This window comes from Squalius cephalus, assembly GCF_949319135.1.
Source record: "Squalius cephalus genome assembly, chromosome: 25".
NCBI lineage: Eukaryota > Metazoa > Chordata > Actinopteri > Cypriniformes > Leuciscidae > Squalius > Squalius cephalus.
The window spans coordinates 5673137-5693998 of NC_137146.1; the positions used below are offsets into that span (position 1 = coordinate 5673137).

General features: G+C 35.4%; 2 protein-coding genes across 2 annotated transcripts; both read left to right on the forward strand.

Moving 5' to 3' along the window:
- Nucleotides 1–188: 188 nt before the first annotated feature.
- On the forward strand, nt 189–7823 carry abcb8 (ATP-binding cassette, sub-family B (MDR/TAP), member 8). The gene is made up of 16 exons (XM_079862930.1): nt 189–416; nt 1236–1575; nt 1670–1825; nt 2450–2544; nt 2644–2749; nt 3500–3661; nt 3747–3832; nt 4224–4321; nt 4404–4509; nt 4598–4631; nt 4706–4842; nt 4936–5030; nt 6258–6391; nt 6499–6646; nt 6923–7173; nt 7266–7823. The coding sequence occupies exons 1-16, from the start codon at nt 310–312 to the stop codon at nt 7347–7349; spliced, it is 2139 nt and encodes a 712-aa protein (XP_079719056.1). The 5' UTR covers nt 189–309; the 3' UTR covers nt 7350–7823.
- A 104-nt stretch (nt 7824–7927) lies between these two features.
- Nucleotides 7928–16000, forward strand: cdk5 (cyclin dependent kinase 5). Its single transcript, XM_079863193.1, has 12 exons — nt 7928–8136; nt 9770–9858; nt 9933–10000; nt 10905–10965; nt 11075–11131; nt 11257–11352; nt 11511–11585; nt 11664–11760; nt 11857–11926; nt 13821–13881; nt 14100–14180; nt 14261–16000. Exons 1-12 carry the CDS (start codon nt 8100–8102, stop codon nt 14345–14347), a joined length of 879 nt encoding a protein of 292 aa, XP_079719319.1. The 5' UTR covers nt 7928–8099; the 3' UTR covers nt 14348–16000.
- The last annotated feature ends 4862 nt before the right edge of the window (nt 16001–20862 follow it).

Here is a 20862-nt window from a genome sequence, read left to right on the forward strand (position 1 = left end):
AGAAATGAAAGCGAACACCGTTCATCAAACATACACAAATTTCAGACTAAAAGAAATACCGAATAAAACAAAAGCCAAGTTATTAAAAATAACCACATTGATATAATGCCTAATTGTCATACTCCTGCATGTAAAAAGTTCAATGAAACAAGCCAACGTATATTTACGCAGCGATGACGTATAGGGCAAGCGTGGTCACGCTGGGATTGCGTAAACATGGCGGCCTACATGTTAATCCTTGAGTGCATTTAGTTTCATGAACAATCTTTCTTTCTTCTTCCTGCTGTCATTACAAAACACTACTAAAACATGTTTCATTTTGCACGTTGCAGTCGATTGACACGCGGCACTGTCACGTCTGATCGACTTTTGAGCTCCCAAAAAACAAGAGATTTCTTGATCCACCACCTCAATAGGTACACAATATTTCTCTATATTTATTATTTTGGCTTGAAACTAACTGTCTTCACAGCACATTCATTTCCATGTTGATCTGGTTGAAGTCACGAGGTGGTCTGTAATCAAGTAACGTTAGACTTTGCTTTTGTTGACATATAGAAGTATGTTATTTATGCATGCCAAAGGTGATTCATATGGCCTTTACTGAGAAATAATATTGCGTAATAGTCGTGGTATGGCCCTTGTGAAAAAAAATATATATGTGTATATACTTTTGCATACTTTTAAAAGACTATTTATTATGGAAAAATATACTTTAAAATAATATACTAATATATGTATAAGTGCGAACTGAATGTAATGTCTTTGGACAAGTAATTGCATTTGGTATGAGCAATTGAAAAAAATATATATTTAAATTTATATTAAATTCAATTAGTTGAACTTAAGAGTGCTTTTAAACATATTTAAGTACATATTTAAACGTAATTTCATTATAACTTCTATTGTTTTTGAAACATGGTGAAAGTGTACTGCTAAGTGTACTGACAAGCATTTATGGTAAACTAAATACAATGCAGTCATGTATTTAAATATATTTGTCATTTATGAAGTTGCAATTTAGTGCATTTAAAATATATTATCTTTAAATGGGATATCAAATAACACACATTTAAAATTATAATCAGGAACTGATTTAGTATGTTAGTCAACACTTCAGAATAAGTGTACTTTAAAGCACGTTGTTGTTGTACACATTGATTTAAAATGATTTGACATGATAACAAGGTGCACTTTTTTCATACTGTCCTTTTCCTTTATCTGTTGTATTGTAGACGTGGCCAGCACACAGTACCATGGAGCGGTTCACAAATCCCATTCACACAGTTCACTGTCAGTGCTCCTGTTCGCATATGGAGACAAGCTCAGAAAGTGCTCCGTCTAGCATCCAGACGGCAGCCGAGAACACCAAACGTCACTCTGAAACTCATTTTAGGACCAGCTGCTTTGACAGTGACGGCACGCTTGCTTAGTACTGTAGCTCATTGTGAAGCAGATGTGAACAATAATGTCCCAGTGGAAGTTCAGGTGAAAGAGAAGATTCCTGAATTCAGCTGGGCCGTCCTGTGGGAGTTTGTTCGACCCCAACTTCTTGCTCTAATAGGAGCCGTTATCGTCAGTAAACATTTCAACTATTTGTGCTCATGCTAAATTGAATTTAATATCCTTTTTGGCTAATTTTTTTAAACCATATAATGTTCTCTTTCAGCTTGCGTTTGGAGCAGCAGCCCTTAATATTCAGATTCCTCTGATTTTGGGGGATCTGGTGAATGTCGTCGCCCGCCACATGAGAGAACAAACCGGTCACTACGTGAGAGATATCCAAGCGCCTGCAATGAAGCTGCTTGGATTGTATGGTTTACAGGTACTTTAGGTCACATATTGAAACTCTATGAGCAACATTTGACTTGCTTCTGATTATTAAAAAAACTCACTATTGCAATAGCATTCAAAAGTTTGGGGTGAGTAAGATTTTTGAAAGAAATTAAACCTTTTTATTCAGCAAGGATTCATTAAATTGATCAAAAGTGACAGTAAAGACACTTATAATGTTACAAAAGATTTCTATTTCACATACATTTCTTTTGAACTTTCTATTTATCAAAGAATCCTGACATTTTTTTACGGTTTCCATAAAAATATGAAGCAGCACGACTGTTTTCATCATTGATAATAATCAGAAATGTTTATTGAGCAGCAAATCATCATATTAGGATGATTTCTGACACTGAAGACTGGAGTAATGATGCTGAAAATTCAACTTTGATCACAGGAATAAATTACATTTTAAAATATATTCAAATAGAAAACAGTTATTTTAAATTGTAATAATATTTCACAGTTTTACTGTTTTAATGTATTTTTGATCAAATAAATGCAGCCTTGGTGAGCAGAAGAGACTTCTTTCAAAAACATTACAAAATGAAACCAACCCTAAGCTTTTTAATGGTAGTGTAAATGTAAAATCTGTTGTTTATTTGTCCTTCAGGGTCTGTTGACCAGTGGCTACATCATTCTACTGTCTAGAGTTGGAGAGAGAGTGGCTGCTGACATGAGAACAACTCTCTTCATGTCTTTGCTTAGGTTTGTACTTTTTTTTAAAGGAATTAAAGTACAAATGTGCTATATTTGCTGAAGAGGCACTCATAATTCTAATTATCTTGTGTAAATGTCATGTCACAGGCAAGATGTTGCGTTTTTTGATGCAAACAAGACTGGGCAGCTGGTTAATCGCCTCACGTCAGACATCCAAGAGTTTAAATCTTCCTTCAAGCTGGTTATTTCCCAGGTAGGATGTTTTATACACCTGTTTTTATGCATTATTTGCCTATTGTGTGGTTTGCAATATGTGCGCATGAAATGCATGCTTTTGCATCACCTTTAAAGGTGTCCTATATGTGTGTTTTTACTTTTTCAACTGTCTTTTGTGTGTAAGTTGCTGTTTGAGCATGAAAAATGTCACTCCAAAGCACAAAGTTATTGTTTATATCAGTGTCTGAACTCCCTGTAGTCTTGAGTTTTCTTCCAGGAACGAACATATCACATTATTTCTCAATTAAATAATTCCTGGCCAAGGCATACGCTAAATAAAGGGACAAGGCCTGGTTGAGTTAGTTAGTAGTGTGTTGAAACTCGCAGTTATGGTAAGAGGTGGAACATTTCCAAAACACACTCAAAGTGGTTGACCAATCACAACACACTGGTCCAGCCGACCAATCAGAGCACAGTTTGCTTTTCAGAAGAAGGGGCTTCATAGAGACAGGAACTAAACAGAGCGTTACTGACAGACTGGGAAGAGAGGTGCTGCAACAATGTAAAATATGTGAAAAAAATTTGTTTTTTGAACATTCAAGCATGAAAAACTACAAAATCCTACAAAACTACAAAACAAAATCCCTTTAAATTATAATATTTGGCACAAGTAACAAAGCATTTTCAATAATCAAGGAGCAAATGTTATGAGCAAGTGTGTCTAAAAAGCCCCAGGGAGAATGTGCAGCTATATCACAGTCATCTGATTATGTGTTGTGTTTTCCAGGGTTTGCGAAGTGCCACACAGACCGTGGGCTGTTTTGTCTCACTGTACGTCATCTCCCCCAAGCTCACGGGTCTCACTGTGGTCGTTCTTCCATGTCTCGTGGGGGCTGGTGCTCTCATCGGTTCTTTTCTCCGTAAACTTTCACGGAAAGCGCAGGAACAGGTAACGACACTGATGGAGAAGAGTTTCGTTTTAGCGACTCTTTCTATGCTAACTGCCAAATGCTAAACCCATTTTCCTCTTTTAGGTTGCTAAAGCTACAGGAGTGGCCGACGAGGCTCTTGGTAATGTACGAACAGTGAGGGCTTTTGCCATGGAGGATCGAGAACTAGAGTACGACTTCAGAATCTAGACTTTTTTTCCACATTTTCTGTTAATTTTGAGAGTTCTGTGGAATTGTTGATAATTCTACACTGTAAAATGTTATTATGGTCTCATGGGATGGCATTTGATTTAGAGTTAGTTACTTGTCATTATGCATAATTTACTGTTATTACTATAGTAAGTACATGTAACTAATTCACCTTAAATTAAAGTGTCACCCAGGTTTTTATTATAATATTTATACAGTTTTTTTTTCTGTAAGTTACAGACATTTCTTCCAGTGTATGGTCTTTTTTGATAATTATTATTTTTTGGAAATTAAAACTAAACAGGCCTTGCATAAACAAAGCTCTTTATTCATCAAAATCTAAAAGTTCTGATATAACCCATTCTTTCCCAGGATGTTTGCCGCCGAGGTCCAGAAATCAGCTGCCATGAACGAAACGTTGGGCACAGGAATTGCCGTATTTCAGGGCCTGTCTAATATTGTCCTGAACTGTGAGTAATTATGCATGTTTTACTGATTTGCATCCAATTAGTACATGAACTAGAGCTGTTCAATATTTTCCTTATTCGACAGGCATTGTTCTAGGCACTATATTTGCTGGTGGGTCTTTGATGGCCCGTAATGACATGTCACCTGGTGATCTAATGTCATTTTTGGTCGCCTCTCAAACAGTTCAGAGGTGAATTTTTTTCTCTGCACATATTATAGAAGAAGCAAACCACACTAAATACACATGTAACAGAATCACCTAACATCTGTCTCTGTAGATCTCTTGCCAGCATCTCTATTCTGTTTGGACAGGTGAGTGGAAGACACTTGACATATTGTATGTAATATATATATAAATATATATATTGACGAGTGTTTTGTGTCAGATGGTTCGGGGTATGAGTGCAGGGGCCCGTGTGTTTGAGTACTTGACTCTAGAGCCCAGCGTTCCACTCAACGGTGGAGGTCGTATTCCTCTCAAGTCTCTGACTGGAAGAGTTGACTTCATGAACATCGACTTCAGGTAGGCCTCATGCAAACATGACAAGACTATTTAGACTATTTAATCTAAAAAGTTCCATTCTCTGTTATTTGATGTTTCTGGCATGTTTCTCAGTTACCCAACAAGACCAGGAAACCAGATCCTTAAAAACTTCAACCTGACTCTGCCTCCCTGTAAAACTGTGGCTATCGTTGGAGAGTCAGGCGGAGGTAAGATGTCTATCTATCTATCTATCTATCTATCTATCTATCTATCTATCTATCTATCTATCTATCTATCTATCTATCTATCTATCTATCTATCTATCTATCCATCTATCTATCTATCTATCTATCTATCCATCTATCCTTCTGACTGTCTATCTATCTATCTATCTATCTATCTATCTATCTATCTATCTATCTATCTATCTATCTATCTATCCATCTATCCTTCTGACTGTCTATCCTTCTATCTATCTATCTATCTATCTATCTATCTATCTATCTATCTATCTATCTATCTATCCATCCATCTACCTATCTATCTATCTATCTATCTATCTATCTATCTATCTATCTATCTATCTATCCATCTATCCATCTGACTGTCTATCCTTCTATCTATCTATCTATCTATCTATCTATCTATCCATCTATCCATCTGACTGTCTATCCTTCTATATATCTATCCATCCATCATTCTATCCGTCTCTCTGTCTATCTATCCATATATCCGCCTGTCTGTCTGTCTGTCTGTCAATCTGTCTGTCTGTCTATCTATATGTCTGTCTATCTATCTATCTATCTATCTATCTATCTATCTATCTATCTATCTATCCATATATCTATCTATCTATCTATCTGACTGTCTATCCTTCTATCTATCCATCCATCATTCTATCCGTCTGTCTGTCTATCTATCCATATATCCATCTGACTGTCTATCCTTCTATCTATCTATCTATCTATCTATCTATCTATCTATCTATCTATCTATCTATCTATCTATCTATCTATCTATCTACCTATCTATCTATCTATCTATCTATCCATCTGACTGTCTATCCTTCTATCTATCTATCCATCCATCATTCTATCCGTCTCTGTCTATCTATCCATATATCCGCCTGTCTATCTATCTATCTATCTATCTATCTATCTATCTATCTATCTGTTTGTTTGTCTATCTGTCTATCCATCTTTCTATCCATCTCTGTCTATCTATCCATATATCCGCCTGTCTGTCTATCCATCTCTGTCTATCTATCCATATATCCGCCTGTCTGTCTATCCGTCTCTGTCTATCTATCTATCCATTTGTCCATTTATCTATCCCCCAAAAAAAGCATCTATCACAGAAACACAACATACAAATAATCGCACCCATCACATGTGAATATATTATTGTTGTTATTATTATTATTATATTAGTCATTTATTTACCTCTAAATTCAGGCAAATCCACAGTGGCCGCCTTACTGGAGCGGTTCTATGACCCCAGCGGTGGAGTGGTAATGCTGGATGGGCTGGACATCAGAACACTGGACCCGTCCTGGTTAAGAGGACACGTCATTGGGTTCATCAGTCAGGTACATATTATTCTGGACCTTTCTTCACTCTAACGTTTCTGCTTCAGTTTGTTAGTCTGAAATAGATTAAACACCAGTTTTATCATTCTTTTTTGTCCTTATCACAGGAACCTGTTCTTTTTGGGACCTCTGTGATGGAGAATATCAGGTTTGGAAAACCCAGTGCAACAGACGCTGAGGTCACGTCTGCTGCCAAACAAGCCAATGCTCATAATTTCATCACAGGATTCCCAGATGGATACAACACCGTGGTCGGTAAGCACGGTTAAAAACTAAATCAGAAACTAAATTAGAAAATAAAATGACTTCAGTTTTCTGAAATAAAATAAACACTGTTTTATTTCCCCAAACTCTAGACTGAACGTATTTTATACTTTCTTTTTAAAGGAAAAAGTTTCAATAAAGTGAGATGAAAGATGTAATTTTGAAGTGTGAATAAAATAACTTTTTCTTCAGTTTTTCTCAAATAAAATAAATTCTAAAATAAAATACATTTTACAATACAATAAATACATTTTCATATATTTTTAGGTGAACGTGGAGTCACTCTATCTGGGGGCCAAAAGCAGCGGATCGCAATCGCTCGTGCCCTGATAAAAAACCCCAGCATCTTGATTCTGGATGAGGCCACCAGTGCGTTGGATGCGGAGTCTGAGCGTGTGGTTCAGGAGGCTTTGGACAGAGCCACAACGGGTCGCACCGTTCTGATCATCGCTCACCGTCTCAGCACCATACAGGCGGCCGATCTCATCTGTGTCATGAGCAATGGACGTATTGTTGAGGTTAGGAAGGACTTTACAAAGAATGTACTTGCATACTGAATGCCTGAAACCTGTGATGTTTCATGTTTGTTTTATTATTTATGTTTTCAAAGGCTGGAACACACCTGGATTTACTGAGCAAAGGAGGGCTGTATGCTGAACTTATAAAGAGACAACGGTCAGATGGTCACAAATAAAATACTGTATTACTGAGCATATTTCACTACCAGTTATTTTAAATCTTTTTTTATCTGAAGTTATTTACATTTTTTAATTGTTTTAAAGATGAAATTTAATTTGGTGCACTGCCATAGCGAATGGGTTTTAGTGAATATTCTGTGTATGTATCATAGAATAATGACAGTGTTGTGTAATGGTAGCCATGCTGTTTTTAAAAACTGTTTTATTTCCCCAAACTCTAGACTGATATTTTAAGTATTTTAATCTTTTTTAAATGAAAAGGTTTCAATAAAGTGAGATGTACATTTTATTTTGAAAGATGTATTATTTATCAATACCATTGTGATGATATTCTGCCTGTCTTCCATGAAAATTGGGGTATAATAAAAGTAAATAAGTATTTTCTTCCTGCATTCCCCTTACTCTTTATTTTGTCTGTTAGTTAGAAAATATGTTTAACGAATGTTTAATAAATGATGAAATATTAAACTAAAATGTTTTATTACATTTTTTATTGCAGTTTAAAGTATTTATTATCCACCCTGAAGGCCGTTTACAAACGATACTTTTATTTTGAAGTGTGACTCAGTAAATCGCCATCTTGAAACCCTTATTGCTCTCTTCATGTTGCGTACTACGCCCCTTGTTGGTAAAAAAAAACCGACAGTAATCAGCTGTATTATTTAAACCGTATTATTTATTTTAAAACGTAGGAAATTAAGGAGCCAGGACGCTTTATTTAAAAGCTATTGTAGCTGGCTTAAACCATGCAAAAGTATGAGAAGTTGGAGAAGATAGGAGAGGGTGAGTAACGTTTATGGATTGTCTGGCCTGAATGGCTGTAACGTTATCTGCATTGGAGATTTATAGAGTATTAACAATCATGAAGGTTTGCTGTTATAGAGCTTAAAGCGTCTGACAGTCTGCTGTGAATTATGCCTTTGTAAGCGTGTGTTGAGATTAAAGTCTAAGCTAGAGCTAGCAAGCTCATACTGAGCTATTGAGAGGATGCACTTGGCTTTAAATAAATCAAAACGGCATTTGCGCACCTGTTAAATGATGCCGTCGCTATTGTTCAGAGAAATGGAGGGGTTGCATTGATTATTTCGAATCAAACTGATCGTTCATTCATAGCAGTATCATTAGCAGCTTTTCTTTGACTCTCACTGAGCTGCAAATGTTAGTTAGTAGCTGATTCCTATGAGGCATAAAGTGTTTCTTCCTCCAGGGGGCGCATGGAGGCTCAAAGTCTGCATCCGAAATCACATACTTCCCTACTATATAGTGGGCGAAAAAAATATGTCAACACAAAAGAAGTATGTCCGAATTCACAGTACTCATAAAAAAAGTACTCGGATGACCTACCACTTCCGGCGAGATTCTGAAGTGTGCATACTGATATGATGGACACTTTACTATCCCATGAGGCCATGGGCGAGGATTTATGAATGGCAGTGAAGCGATGCAACTGACATGATAATGACAACATGGCAGATGTAGTATGTCCGGATTGTGGCTGTGTCAGAAATCGCATACTCGCTTGAGTAGGTACTTATTCTGAATAAGTAATTACTTCACGACCACTAAAAACGTATGTTCTGTATAGTATGAATGTATGTAATATAAATGTAATCTGGACGTACTATATTCGCCATGTTGTCATTATCATGTGACCGTCAGTTGCATCACTTCAGAATCTCGCTTGAAGTAGTAGGTCAAGTACTTTTTGCCAACTATTTTATGAGTACTGTGAATTCGGAAATACTTATTTTGTCACATACTGTTTTTTGCCTACTATATAGTAGGGAAGTATGCGATTTGGGATGCATGCATACGACACACATTCATACTATATAGAACATGATTTTTTTTTAGTGTTCGTGAAGTAATTACTTATTCAGAATAAGTACCTACTCAAGAGAGCATGCGATTTCAGACACAGCCCACTTTGACAACATTCAAATCAAATCGCAGAACGATTATTATTGGTAATTCTTGGCGAGATTTTACACACTGAAAAAATATACTAATTTAAATATATAGTAGGCTAATTTAATCGAATGAGTACTTGAGTCGGCAAGAATCTTTAGTAAATCTTTTTTTTTAAATCCTCATCTATTTATTAAAAAGGAAAGTGATTGGTCAGTTCTGAAGTATGCTGAGAAAAGTAACGGTTACATCTTGACAACGCTGTCTGCAAGATTATACACAATATAAGTATTATTATAAACTTATTCTGCCTGACAATTTAAAGACATGTTTTGCTGCTAGGCCACGCCCATTTGAGATTTTGTTTTATTCTTATTGACGTTTTGCCAACTTATCCAATTTCTATAGTGATTTTTCTAATTCATGCATTGAAGTCAGACCGACTTGTTTTGTACCCTCTGCTTACTTGATTTTTGTACCCTCTGCTTGCTTTGTACCCTGTCTCCAGGTACATATGGGACCGTTTTCAAAGCTAAAAACAGAGAAACACATGAGATTGTGGCCCTCAAACGAGTGAGATTGGATGATGATGATGAGGTAAGACTGGGATGTGAAGCACAAGCAAGTCATATTAAAACAAACTGTCACATTAATTTTCAATCCTACGACAGGGTGTTCCAAGTTCAGCTTTACGAGAAATTTGCCTCCTGAAAGAACTGAAGCATAAAAACATTGTAAGGTATGTTTGTTTGCATATTCAGTATATTTAAGCTTACAGCATGCATGGAGTTTGCATTTATATTTCCTATTTTGTATTATGTTTTAATATATATATATATATATATATATATATATATATATATATATATATATATATATATATATTATTTATTTATTTTTTGTTAAATGTATTGTTAGCATATTTCATACAGAATAAATGTAATTAATAAGTATAGTTTTTTTATTATTATTGCATATTTTATATATTTAACCATATAAAATCAGTTTTGGTTGGTTGCAAGTATTTTTTTTTAAAGAAGCATTTCAAAATAATTATTGATAAATAAATAAATAGTGATGAAATAGAAATTGTGATGCATTAAAGGGTTAGTTCACCCAAAATTACATCCCATAATTTACCCACCCTCAAACCCATCCTAGGTGTATAAGACTTTCTTCTTTCAGCCAAACCCAAATCTGAGTTATATAAAAAAATATCCTGGCTCTTCCAAGCTAATGAAGGCCTTCTGAAGTGAAGTGATGTATTTTTGTATTTGCATTTATAACTTTAGAATCTATAATCATTAGCTTCCGGTAACGACTGTATGCGAGTCTAGTTCCGGTGGAAAAGTGACCTCTGACCTGATGCTTCAGAAGGCCTTTATTAACCCCCTGGAGCCGTATGGATTACTTTTATGATGGATGGATGGGCTTTTTAGGGCTTCAAAAACAAAGATACCATTTAATCCCATTATAAAGCTTGGAAGAGCAAGGATATTTTTTTTATATATAACTCTGATTGTGTTTGGCTGAAAGAAGAAAGTCATATACACTTAGGATGACTTGAGGGTGAGTAAATTATGGGATCATTTAAACATTTTTGGGTGAACTATCCCTTTAACAACAGCTACTTGTTCTTATAGGTTGCATGATGTCCTTCACAGTGATAAGAAGCTCACATTAGTGTTTGAGTTCTGCGATCAGGTAGGAGCAAGTTCCTGCATCATTATTTACCCTGTTTCCAGTGATCCGAATGAACGAGTCTTGTGAGATCAGTGTGTTTTGTAACTTGTAGAATGATTTTCATTCACAGGATTTGAAGAAATACTTTGACAGCTGTAATGGTGACTTGGATCCAGAGATTGTCAAGGTTTGATTTGTTTTTTTTAAATCTGCATAAAGCCCTGAAAAGAATGTGTTACGGAAGAGCATCTCTTGATGGCATGTTTAATCTTTTAGGTATCGGATAATGCCATTTTAATTCTCTCCTTGCAGTCCTTTATGTACCAGTTATTGAAGGGTCTTGCCTTCTGCCACAGCCGAAATGTTCTCCATCGAGACCTCAAACCACAAAATTTGCTCATCAACAGAGTAAGTAAATGACTTTGATATTGGATATTCATTATTCACCCTTAGTGTGGCAGGTGTGTGTTATATATGACTATAAGATTGAATCATGCTCCATGTTCCTTTATTTCTGCTGTACTCCCAAAAACACTTTAAAATCCGTATTATTTTGTTGTCATCAGAACGGTGAACTGAAGTTAGCTGACTTTGGCTTGGCCAGAGCGTTTGGAATTCCTGTCCGATGTTATTCTGCTGAGGTAAGCTTCACGGCTTCAGATGCAGCTTGGACTATATCAGCGTTTCCCTGTTCCTCACTTCATGTTGATTGGCTTCAGGTGGTGACGTTGTGGTACAGGCCACCGGATGTGCTGTTTGGTGCTAAGCTATACTCTACCTCTATCGACATGTGGTCTGCAGGGTGTATATTTGCTGGTAGGAAAACCTCCATTTAACAAATTTTTTTTTGTAGTAAAGCTTTTCTTGTAGTACGTGAATATGTTTTTCTGTATATTTTTTTTTATTTTTTAGAACTGGCAAATGCAGGACGGCCCTTATTTCCTGGCAATGACGTGGACGACCAGCTAAAGAGGATCTTTAGATATCCTTTACATCCTTTATCCTTTAAACAGTTGATCTGTTTAAGATTTATGTTGGGTTTATACTTTTGGATAGAACTGTAATCTTGAAGTTTCATATTGTTGATACCTAGTGCAGGATGGTACATTTAATGTAATTTATATATACATAATATATTCATTTACTCACCTTCATGTAATTTCAAACCTGTAAGAGTTTCGTTAATCTTCGGAAAACAAATGAAGATCTGAGAGCTTTCTGTCCCTCCAATGTCAACTACGCAACTACCACTTGACACTAACCAATGAGGTTCATTCTCGTGTTACGCAGCACGTTTGAGGTTCAGCGAGAACCAATGATGTTCATTCTCGTGTTACACATCACGTTTGAGCTTCAGCGAGAACCAATGATGTTCATTCTCGTGTTACACATCACGTTTGAGCTTCAGCGAGAGGTTTGTTCTCATGCGTCAAGCAGGTTCGGTTGAGCTTCTGTTTATGTTCACTGGTCAGTGTTTACTGTATATGTGAATAAAAGCCTAAATTAATTCTGTTCATCATATAGGGATCTAGTCTCTTCGGAAAATTTGGACTAAACCGCTCAATTCATATGGGTTAGTTTTATTATCTATTTATGAACTTTATGAAAAAGTCAAAGTGGTAGTTGTGTAGCTGTCAATGGAGGGACAGAAAGCTCTGGAAGCTTGGTTTTCCACCACAGAATAAAACATTTTAAGAGATAATTGCGACTTTTTATCTCACAATTGCGAGTTTACATCTCGCAATTCTGACTTTATTTCTCAGAATTGCGTCTTATAAAGTCAGAATTGCGAGATATAAAGTCAGAATTGCGTGAAATAGTCGCAATTGCGTCTTATAAAGTCAGAATTCTGACTTTTTTTCTCGCAATTGCGAGTTTATATCACGCAATTCTGACTTTATAACACGCAATTGGGAGATATAAAGTCAGAATTGCATGATATAAAGTCGCAATTGCGTGTTAGAAAGTCAGAATTGTGAGATATAAACTATTCTGAGGTAAAAAAAAAAAAAAAAAGTCTTTTTTTCCCCTTAGAATTGGACTTTATATCTCACAATTCTGAGAAAAGATGTCAGAATTCTGACTTTATTTCACGCAATTGCGACTTTATTTCACGCAATTCTGACTTTATATCTCGCAATTCTGACTTTATATCTCGCAATTCTGACTTTATAACACGCAATTCTGACTTTATAACACGCAATTCTGACTTTATAAGATGCAATTGCGACTTTATTTCACGCAATTCTGACTTTATAAGACGCAATTGCGACTTTATTTCACACAATTCTGACTTTATATCTCGCAATTCTGAGAAATAAAGTCAGAATTGCGAGATGTAAACTCTAAATTGTGAGATAAAAAGTCACAATTAGCTTTTAAAATGTTTTATTCAGTGGCGGAAACAAGCTTCCATAGAAAGCTCTCAGATTTCATCAAAAAGATCTTCATTTGTGTTCTGAAGATGAACGAAAGTCTTACGGGTTTGGAACGACATGAGGGTGAGTAATTAATGACAGAATTTTCATTTTGAGTGAATTTATTTGTCTTTATGTATGTGTGCCCCTAAAGGGACGTGATGGTGGAAAAAAAATATGAGGAAAAATGTATTTAAAATCTTTTTTTGTTCCCCTGAGAAACTTTGCGCTCGCTCGCAAACAACTGAAAAAAGTTTTTTGGGGGGGGAACCCAAAAACATTGATACTGTATTTAATGTTTCCTCCCATCTCATATTTTTTTCCATCACCATGTCCCTTTAGGGGCTCCGTTGTGATGTAATTATAAGTAATATAATGAAGTTGCCAAGCAATGCGTGTAGAAACTTGGCACATCAAGCCAAGTTGCCATTGAGCTGATTAACTTTAACATTTTGGCACATTGCTGGGAACACCGACAGAAGAACAATGGCAGACTATGAATAAACTTCCAGATTATAAGGTACAAAATGTATTCGTCTAAATGCCGGCACAAAGATATTCATTACAAGAACAGGGCAGGTCATCAGATTTTGCACACCATAACAAGTGTTAGAATGTACAAATAAACCAAATCAATTGAGTTTTAAGAAATACTTTCTTAAAGAATAAAAGGCCTTGCTTTATTTTCATACATTTATTCTGCATTCCTTTCCCCATCTCTTTTTGATGTTTTGATAGCCGTACCCAATGTACCCAGCTACTACATCACTTGTGAATGTGGTCCCGAAACTCAGCAGCACTGGCAGAGACCTTCTACAGGTACATATATTCTCATCATGGAAGCAATTACTTCATGCTTTCACGCCTCATGGTTTAGCTGGACTTTTCTGTGTTTGCAGAATCTTCTGAAATGCAATCCAGTACAGCGAATTTCAGCAGAGGAAGCCCTACAGCACCCTTACTTTGCAGATTTCTGCCCACCCTAAATGTCAGATCACAGATGATGGGCCAGTCTTACCTCGTCAAACCCCTTCAACGCCTCCAGCTTTCAGTTCCGCTCACACCTGCTTGAAAGAGGGACCGTGAAACACTCCTCCCCCTTAAAGTTTATGATTTGATCATACGGATATGATAGTGAAAGAGTGTGGTGCTATTATCCTACAGAAACCCTGTGTTTGACTAGAGTCTCCAAAATACCTTTATTATATTAGTCAGTTCACCCAAAAATGAACATGGAAATAAGCTGCATGAATATTCCTCCACATATAGGTGGGAACAGCTTGAGCGCGAGTAAATGAAAACCAGATTTTCATTTTTGGGTGAACTACTGTTTAAGATGCTGATCATCACTTTAAGTCACCGAAATTTCAGTCGTGGCTCTACGCCATTTATTTAGTTGATTGCCAAATGTGCTTCATAGGTCTTTAATCGTTTACAAAGTGCTGCCATGAAGACTACTGAAAGCAGCGTTTTCTTTTTTTATGTGTTAAAGATCAAATCAGCAGTATCATTTAATAAGGTACAGCACACATACTTGATTTAGCATGTTACAATATATAGCATTTTTGAAAGTTACTTTTGTGTTGTACATTTGGTAAGGCTATAGGAAAGAAAGAGTAGTTCTTATTGTGTGACTAATTTTGCCATTTTCTATGAATGATATTTTAGTGGTGATTTTAAACCATTATCAGAATTGTTGACTCTTGATTTTGAGTTTTTTTTTTTCCTACCCTCAAATTTAAGCAAATCTAGTATTTCAAACAGACTTTTTTTTTTCAATAGAATAAGCTGCTTGGATACAAATGCGTTCACATAGAATAAGAAAACTTATTTTGTATAGTGGACCACAAAAATTGCCTGGAATAGTTTGAAGCATTCATATTTCAAAGCATGCCAGTGTTGTCATTACACTTCATGTGATGTTGCACGTGTACCTTATGGAAGAGTTGGGTCATTGGATAATTTACGTCCAGATGGTCCTGAAGTCTGTGAAATATAAGATCAAACTTACATTTTTCCCTTCTTTTGCTTTGCTTCTGTCATCAGCTGTAGTAGATGTATATTGTTAGAGAACATAAATCCACATTTTAACTTTCAGGCCTTTCATAATGATTTTATTCCATTGATTTGAAGTACTATAATTATCTGAAAATGGTTTAGATTTCTTTGAGATAGTGGTTGCATTTTTCCGTTTTTTTAAACACTGTGTGAAAATGCTTTTATTTATTTATATAATATGTGATCTATCAATAGGCTTAAGTTTCAAATTAGGTGGATTTGGAGGCTCGGTGAGGGACCATTCCTGACGTGGATAGATCTTTCATGATAAACCTAGCATACTAAACACTTTTATTATAATTATTATAAACAATGTAAGATTTGTTATGGAGACAAAAATAAAAGTTGCTATAGTGCAAAATAGGATATTAGCAACAGGCTTGTAAGTAATGTGTGAAAACAACCTTATATGTTTCTTATTATGTTGTTATCAAGAATGTAGCAGAATTCTGTTTGCAACCCTCCATCAAGACAACACAGATTTTTACTTTATGATCATCTGTAAACCATATGTAAAATTTGTTACTGTATACAGAACTGTGCACCAATTTATTAAAAATGTTTTCTCTAAACAAAGTCTCATACGTGTCCAGCATGAATGAAATCTGGAAAGATGAGCTGTTGCGCAGATGTTAAACTTGAATGCTCTTGATTTCGGAGAATATTTGAATTAACAAACAAACAAGCCACTATTTTGATAGCCTCGCGACCAAAATTCACGAACAGGCTATGCAGGCACCTCTCCCCTAATGATTGGACACGCCCCTTAATGCTGATTGGCTACATGTGTTTTGGTACTTTCAACAGCTTTAATCTCTTACTGCACCTTTAATGTTGTGGAGGCCTTGGCATCCACTGAAGGACTTCACAGGTAAACCTTCACGGTTGTAAAGGCTGTTTCTGTCTTATTTGGTGGTGGTAATCTTATCAAATGTCCAAACTTGTCAAATATACCACCCAGCTAGTACTAATTAGGCACCTTGCTTGGGTTCTTGTAGGCTATTGTTCTGGATTACTGCAACTTTGTCAAGCTTTATTGGATTTCCTCCTTCCCAAGAGAGCAAACAAGGTAACATGCCCCATCATGGCTTGCTGTCTTCTGTGTGATAAAGGTTAAGCTGGCTTCATATATTTAGTTGACGACCTGCTGGTGGCGCTGTATACTTGCTAAATTGTCTTGTGATTAAATCCATCAGCCGGTGTTCTGACGGTTTGCTACTACCCCCTATTAAAACAAACATGTAGCAGCACAAATTGCTAGCGAAAAATGCTACTTATCAGATTGCGCTACCAGCATCAAATGAATGTGTTCTGAGGCTTTTTTTTTTTTTTTTTACGTCCATACCTACTCTTAAAACAATGCAAATATATTGCTTAATATTCATTCAACCATTAACCCTGTAAAGCCTGACATGAAATAATTTAATCAGAAAAATAGCTCAGACCTACTCAGCGGCCCAGTTTGGTGCCGATATTTATATGGCCAAAAAGTAAGATGAAATTCTGATTGTAATGTAAATCAATGAGGTTTTTATAACAGTATAACAGGCTACTTACATAAAATATCTATGAAAATCAGTTGTCACTCCATTTCTCACAACATAGTATTCCTTGGTAAGATCATAAATGATTAGTTTTATGATCAAAGCACTGTGGGCAAAACATAATGCAATGCAATACAATGAATGTTCCTCAAAAGCCCTGATGTATCATATTTGATACTCAAAAAGACACAAGTACCTCAACCTGAAGGCGGATGTTTTTTTTTTTGTTTTTTTTTTTTTTTATACTATCGGTATTAACTCTCTGTTGATTGTACAACAGGTTTTCCAGCAATTTTCAGGTTTGGTCATGCTGATAATTTAGAGGCCTTAGAAATTTGTATCAAATATGATATGTAACTAGATGATGTAGGCATCACTATGGAAGTCTGTTTCTGCCTCAGAGTAACTTTATAGCTCACATTGTGACTATTTTAAACGTTATCTCACAATTATCTTTTCTAATTTTTTCCCCTCTGAAATGGAAAACCATACATTCTTAACAGATCTATTTTATTACAGAAATGTACACTATTGGCAGTTGTATAAATAGGGTCAGGGTCTTTGTGGTGGGATTAATAACCAAACTATTGGCAATTTTGACATTTTAGTCACTGTTATCTAATCAAACAAAAAGCAATGTGATATTGCATACGGTGATGCCTTGTAACTTGAATGACTTCTTTGACTAATACTGTTTCCTCAACTGTATATTTGCTTATGTTTGCACATATATTTCTCTGTTTAATCTAGTAAGGGGAAACAGATTTTCATTTTTTCCTGCTGTGTTTCATGTGTATGGGAGCAGGTGGATCTTTGTTAGTAGTACGTTTGATCTGTCTGATGATAAAGAGAGCTGTGCTGGTGCTGTTTGTTCTTCCTTCATGTGTGAGTTACTGTAATTCTTCTGCACACTGTACCAGTGTTCATTTATATCTGAATTCAACATATATTTCAAAGATAATATAGCATATTTTCAGTGATGGTGATCTCTAACTGCTATTTCCTTTTCTTTTAGAATGTAAGGCCTATGTCAGGTAACATGACTGTTTCTGAACAATATGAAATGTTTTTCATTTTGATAAGGTTTGATGTGATGTAATCATGGGTGTCGCTAGATCCGAGTGAAATATTGCTAAAATATTACTGATAAAGCCTTGTCCTGGTAACCATTTCCCCTGGTAATATTTCAGCAAAGTGTCATGCGTGTTTCTCTCAGCTGTTTGGACTCGGAAGCTTAGCGATAGAATCACTATTGATCGAAAGTCTGAAATAGTTTCCAAATTCAGTTTGATTCGTTCAGACAGTTCACTAATGCACAGAATCGTTTGCAAAGGTTTCTGTCTTATAAAGGGATAAGGTACTTTGCAAGATAGAAAACAAAAATAGGGCTGGATGAGGTGATATTTACCTACAGTCCATTGTATGAAAAAAACAACAACTCAGAAATGTCTTGTATTGTTTGTCCCAGCTATTAGGGATCTTTCTCAGGACTTTGGATAACGTTCTGGCAAGGTTCTCTCTAAGTTATGAACAAACGTTCTTCCAGCAATGGTAATTAATGTTGGTTCAAAGTTATCTGGTCTAATCAAAACATTAGCACAAAAATGTTATTTATACATCATTCATGGAAGTTTTTTTCTTTCTGAAACCTTTTATTTGTGCGTTAGTCTATCTGCTTACTACTTTTACTTACTACTTAGGACGTTCAAAACTGATGTTCGCCTAATACTTGACAAAATAGCTTATTTTCTTTTGTTTTTTCTACTTTGGGCTTGAACTCTTCACAACATCACTAGACTCTTTACTTCTCTTTTACAGCTCCAATTATATGATGGAAACATAAGACTGATGTGGTACAGTGTGAACAATGACTTCAGATACAGATATATTCTGAAATATGGAGTCTTTGAGATTCCTATCAGGGTTTTTTATGACCAATCCTCTACAGTGACAGACACAGACAGCTCTTTGCTTCCTGGAACTACATTATTCACTCTCTACACTGTGTTTGATAATGTGAAAAGCAGCGGATACAACTTCTCAGTAACCTGTAAGTCTATAAAAACATATATTCTGAAATATTGCATATTTATCTTGTATTTGATTGTTTTTACATATCTTTTTATTTATGCATTTCATAATATGTAATGATTCAAATTATTTAAAACCCCAAACTGGGCTTGTTTGTTTGGTTTTTATAACAAAAAAAGCTCTATTTTTGGTCAAAAGTAAAGGCCCTTTCACACCAGAAGTGAAACGAATAAGCCTCGGACAGAAGGAAATGCTAATTCACGCCTGTCCAGTACAGGGCACAGCTCCTTTCAGCTCTGCTGCCATTCTGGATTGCAGAAGTAGGTTCAACACTATTATTTTAGCAATAAAAAAAATGAAACACAACTGTGATGTTTATTTAAAGTCATTTTTGCATATACATATGGTTGAATTGGATCATCAAAAGTCAGCTGCAAGACAAAGTGAGATGAATTTTATTCATTTCGATGAATGCTGAATCTGTTTTTGTGCAAGTGAGGAGATTCTCACATTTATTCTAAAACTACAATAAGCATCATGGTTACACAGCGGACACAACGCCTCCATACTTACTCCCGCTTTCTCTCAACATGGGGGCAGGAGAGCTGTCAATCAATACAAGGGAAAACAAAGTAACTTGCGTTACATATTTGAAAAAGTAAGTCAGATATTTTTATGTAAATTTAAAAGAAATGCATTACTTTGCTAGTTACTTGGAAAAGTAATCTGATTACATTACTCACGTTACTTGTAATGCATTACCCCAAACACTGATCCTCAGTTAGGGACAAATAGACATCAGAAGAGAATATGATTGTAAATATGAAAAATTATCGCTCACAATTTGAAAAAAAATCGTTCACATACTGCTGGTTGAGCGGCAGTGATTGTCTGGTTTTTGTAACTCAGTCTATTAAATGTCTGTCTGTGAGATCAATAGTGTACTTGTGTGGCCTCAGGATCAATATCGACACCACTAGCGCAGCTGGAGCATCCAGACCAAATTATGATTAGTAACCCTGCAGCAAAGCTTTGAGATATGGTGCATCTGCAATTACATATATATAAAGGTTATTCAAAACCAACCACATTTCATGAGGATTTTACTGTGTATTACTGTGTGCATTGTTTGTATTTAAATCCTTTAATGGCCCCTAGTGTGTATAACTCGACAAACTGCATTTAAACGAAGCTGTCATTAAACGACATAAAATATCATAATAGCTCAGAGTTTTAACATAGATGATGTTTAGTGCATCTGTGGAAAATAATCCATTAATCTGCATTTCAAAACAAATTATAGAAACCTTTTGCCTATTGTGTCATGACTGTCGCCAAATCACAACATTTGATTTGCAGCACAGCTATTTTGTTAATCCTGGCTTTTTTACAGCTCTTTTCTGGACAGTGATAGCTCATGGTGACCAAAGTAGTTCCACACATCAAGTTCCAAAAAATAAAGAAAGGGGGGAATAAAAAATAAATAAAATAAAATAATAATAAAAATGACCGAAAATATAATTATATAATTATTATAGAATTTTTTTTTAAAACATATTTTATATATAGGCTAACAATAGTAATTTGAAAGTATTTCAGTGACAAAATTATGAAAAACAGGTATATGCTATGGTTATGTATGGCAATACATAAAACATTATGAGGTTAAATAGGGGGGATGGGTATTTATCTATCTGTGTAATATGGTTATCGTTACTAAAACTACTAAAATACTAAAACTAAAAAGCTTTTAAAAAAACATTTCATTACTTACTTAAACTAAATAAAATAAACATTAACAGAAATTTAATTTCAAGCAACATTGCTCATAAAGAAAATATAGAAATTGTAAAAAATACAAAATAAAA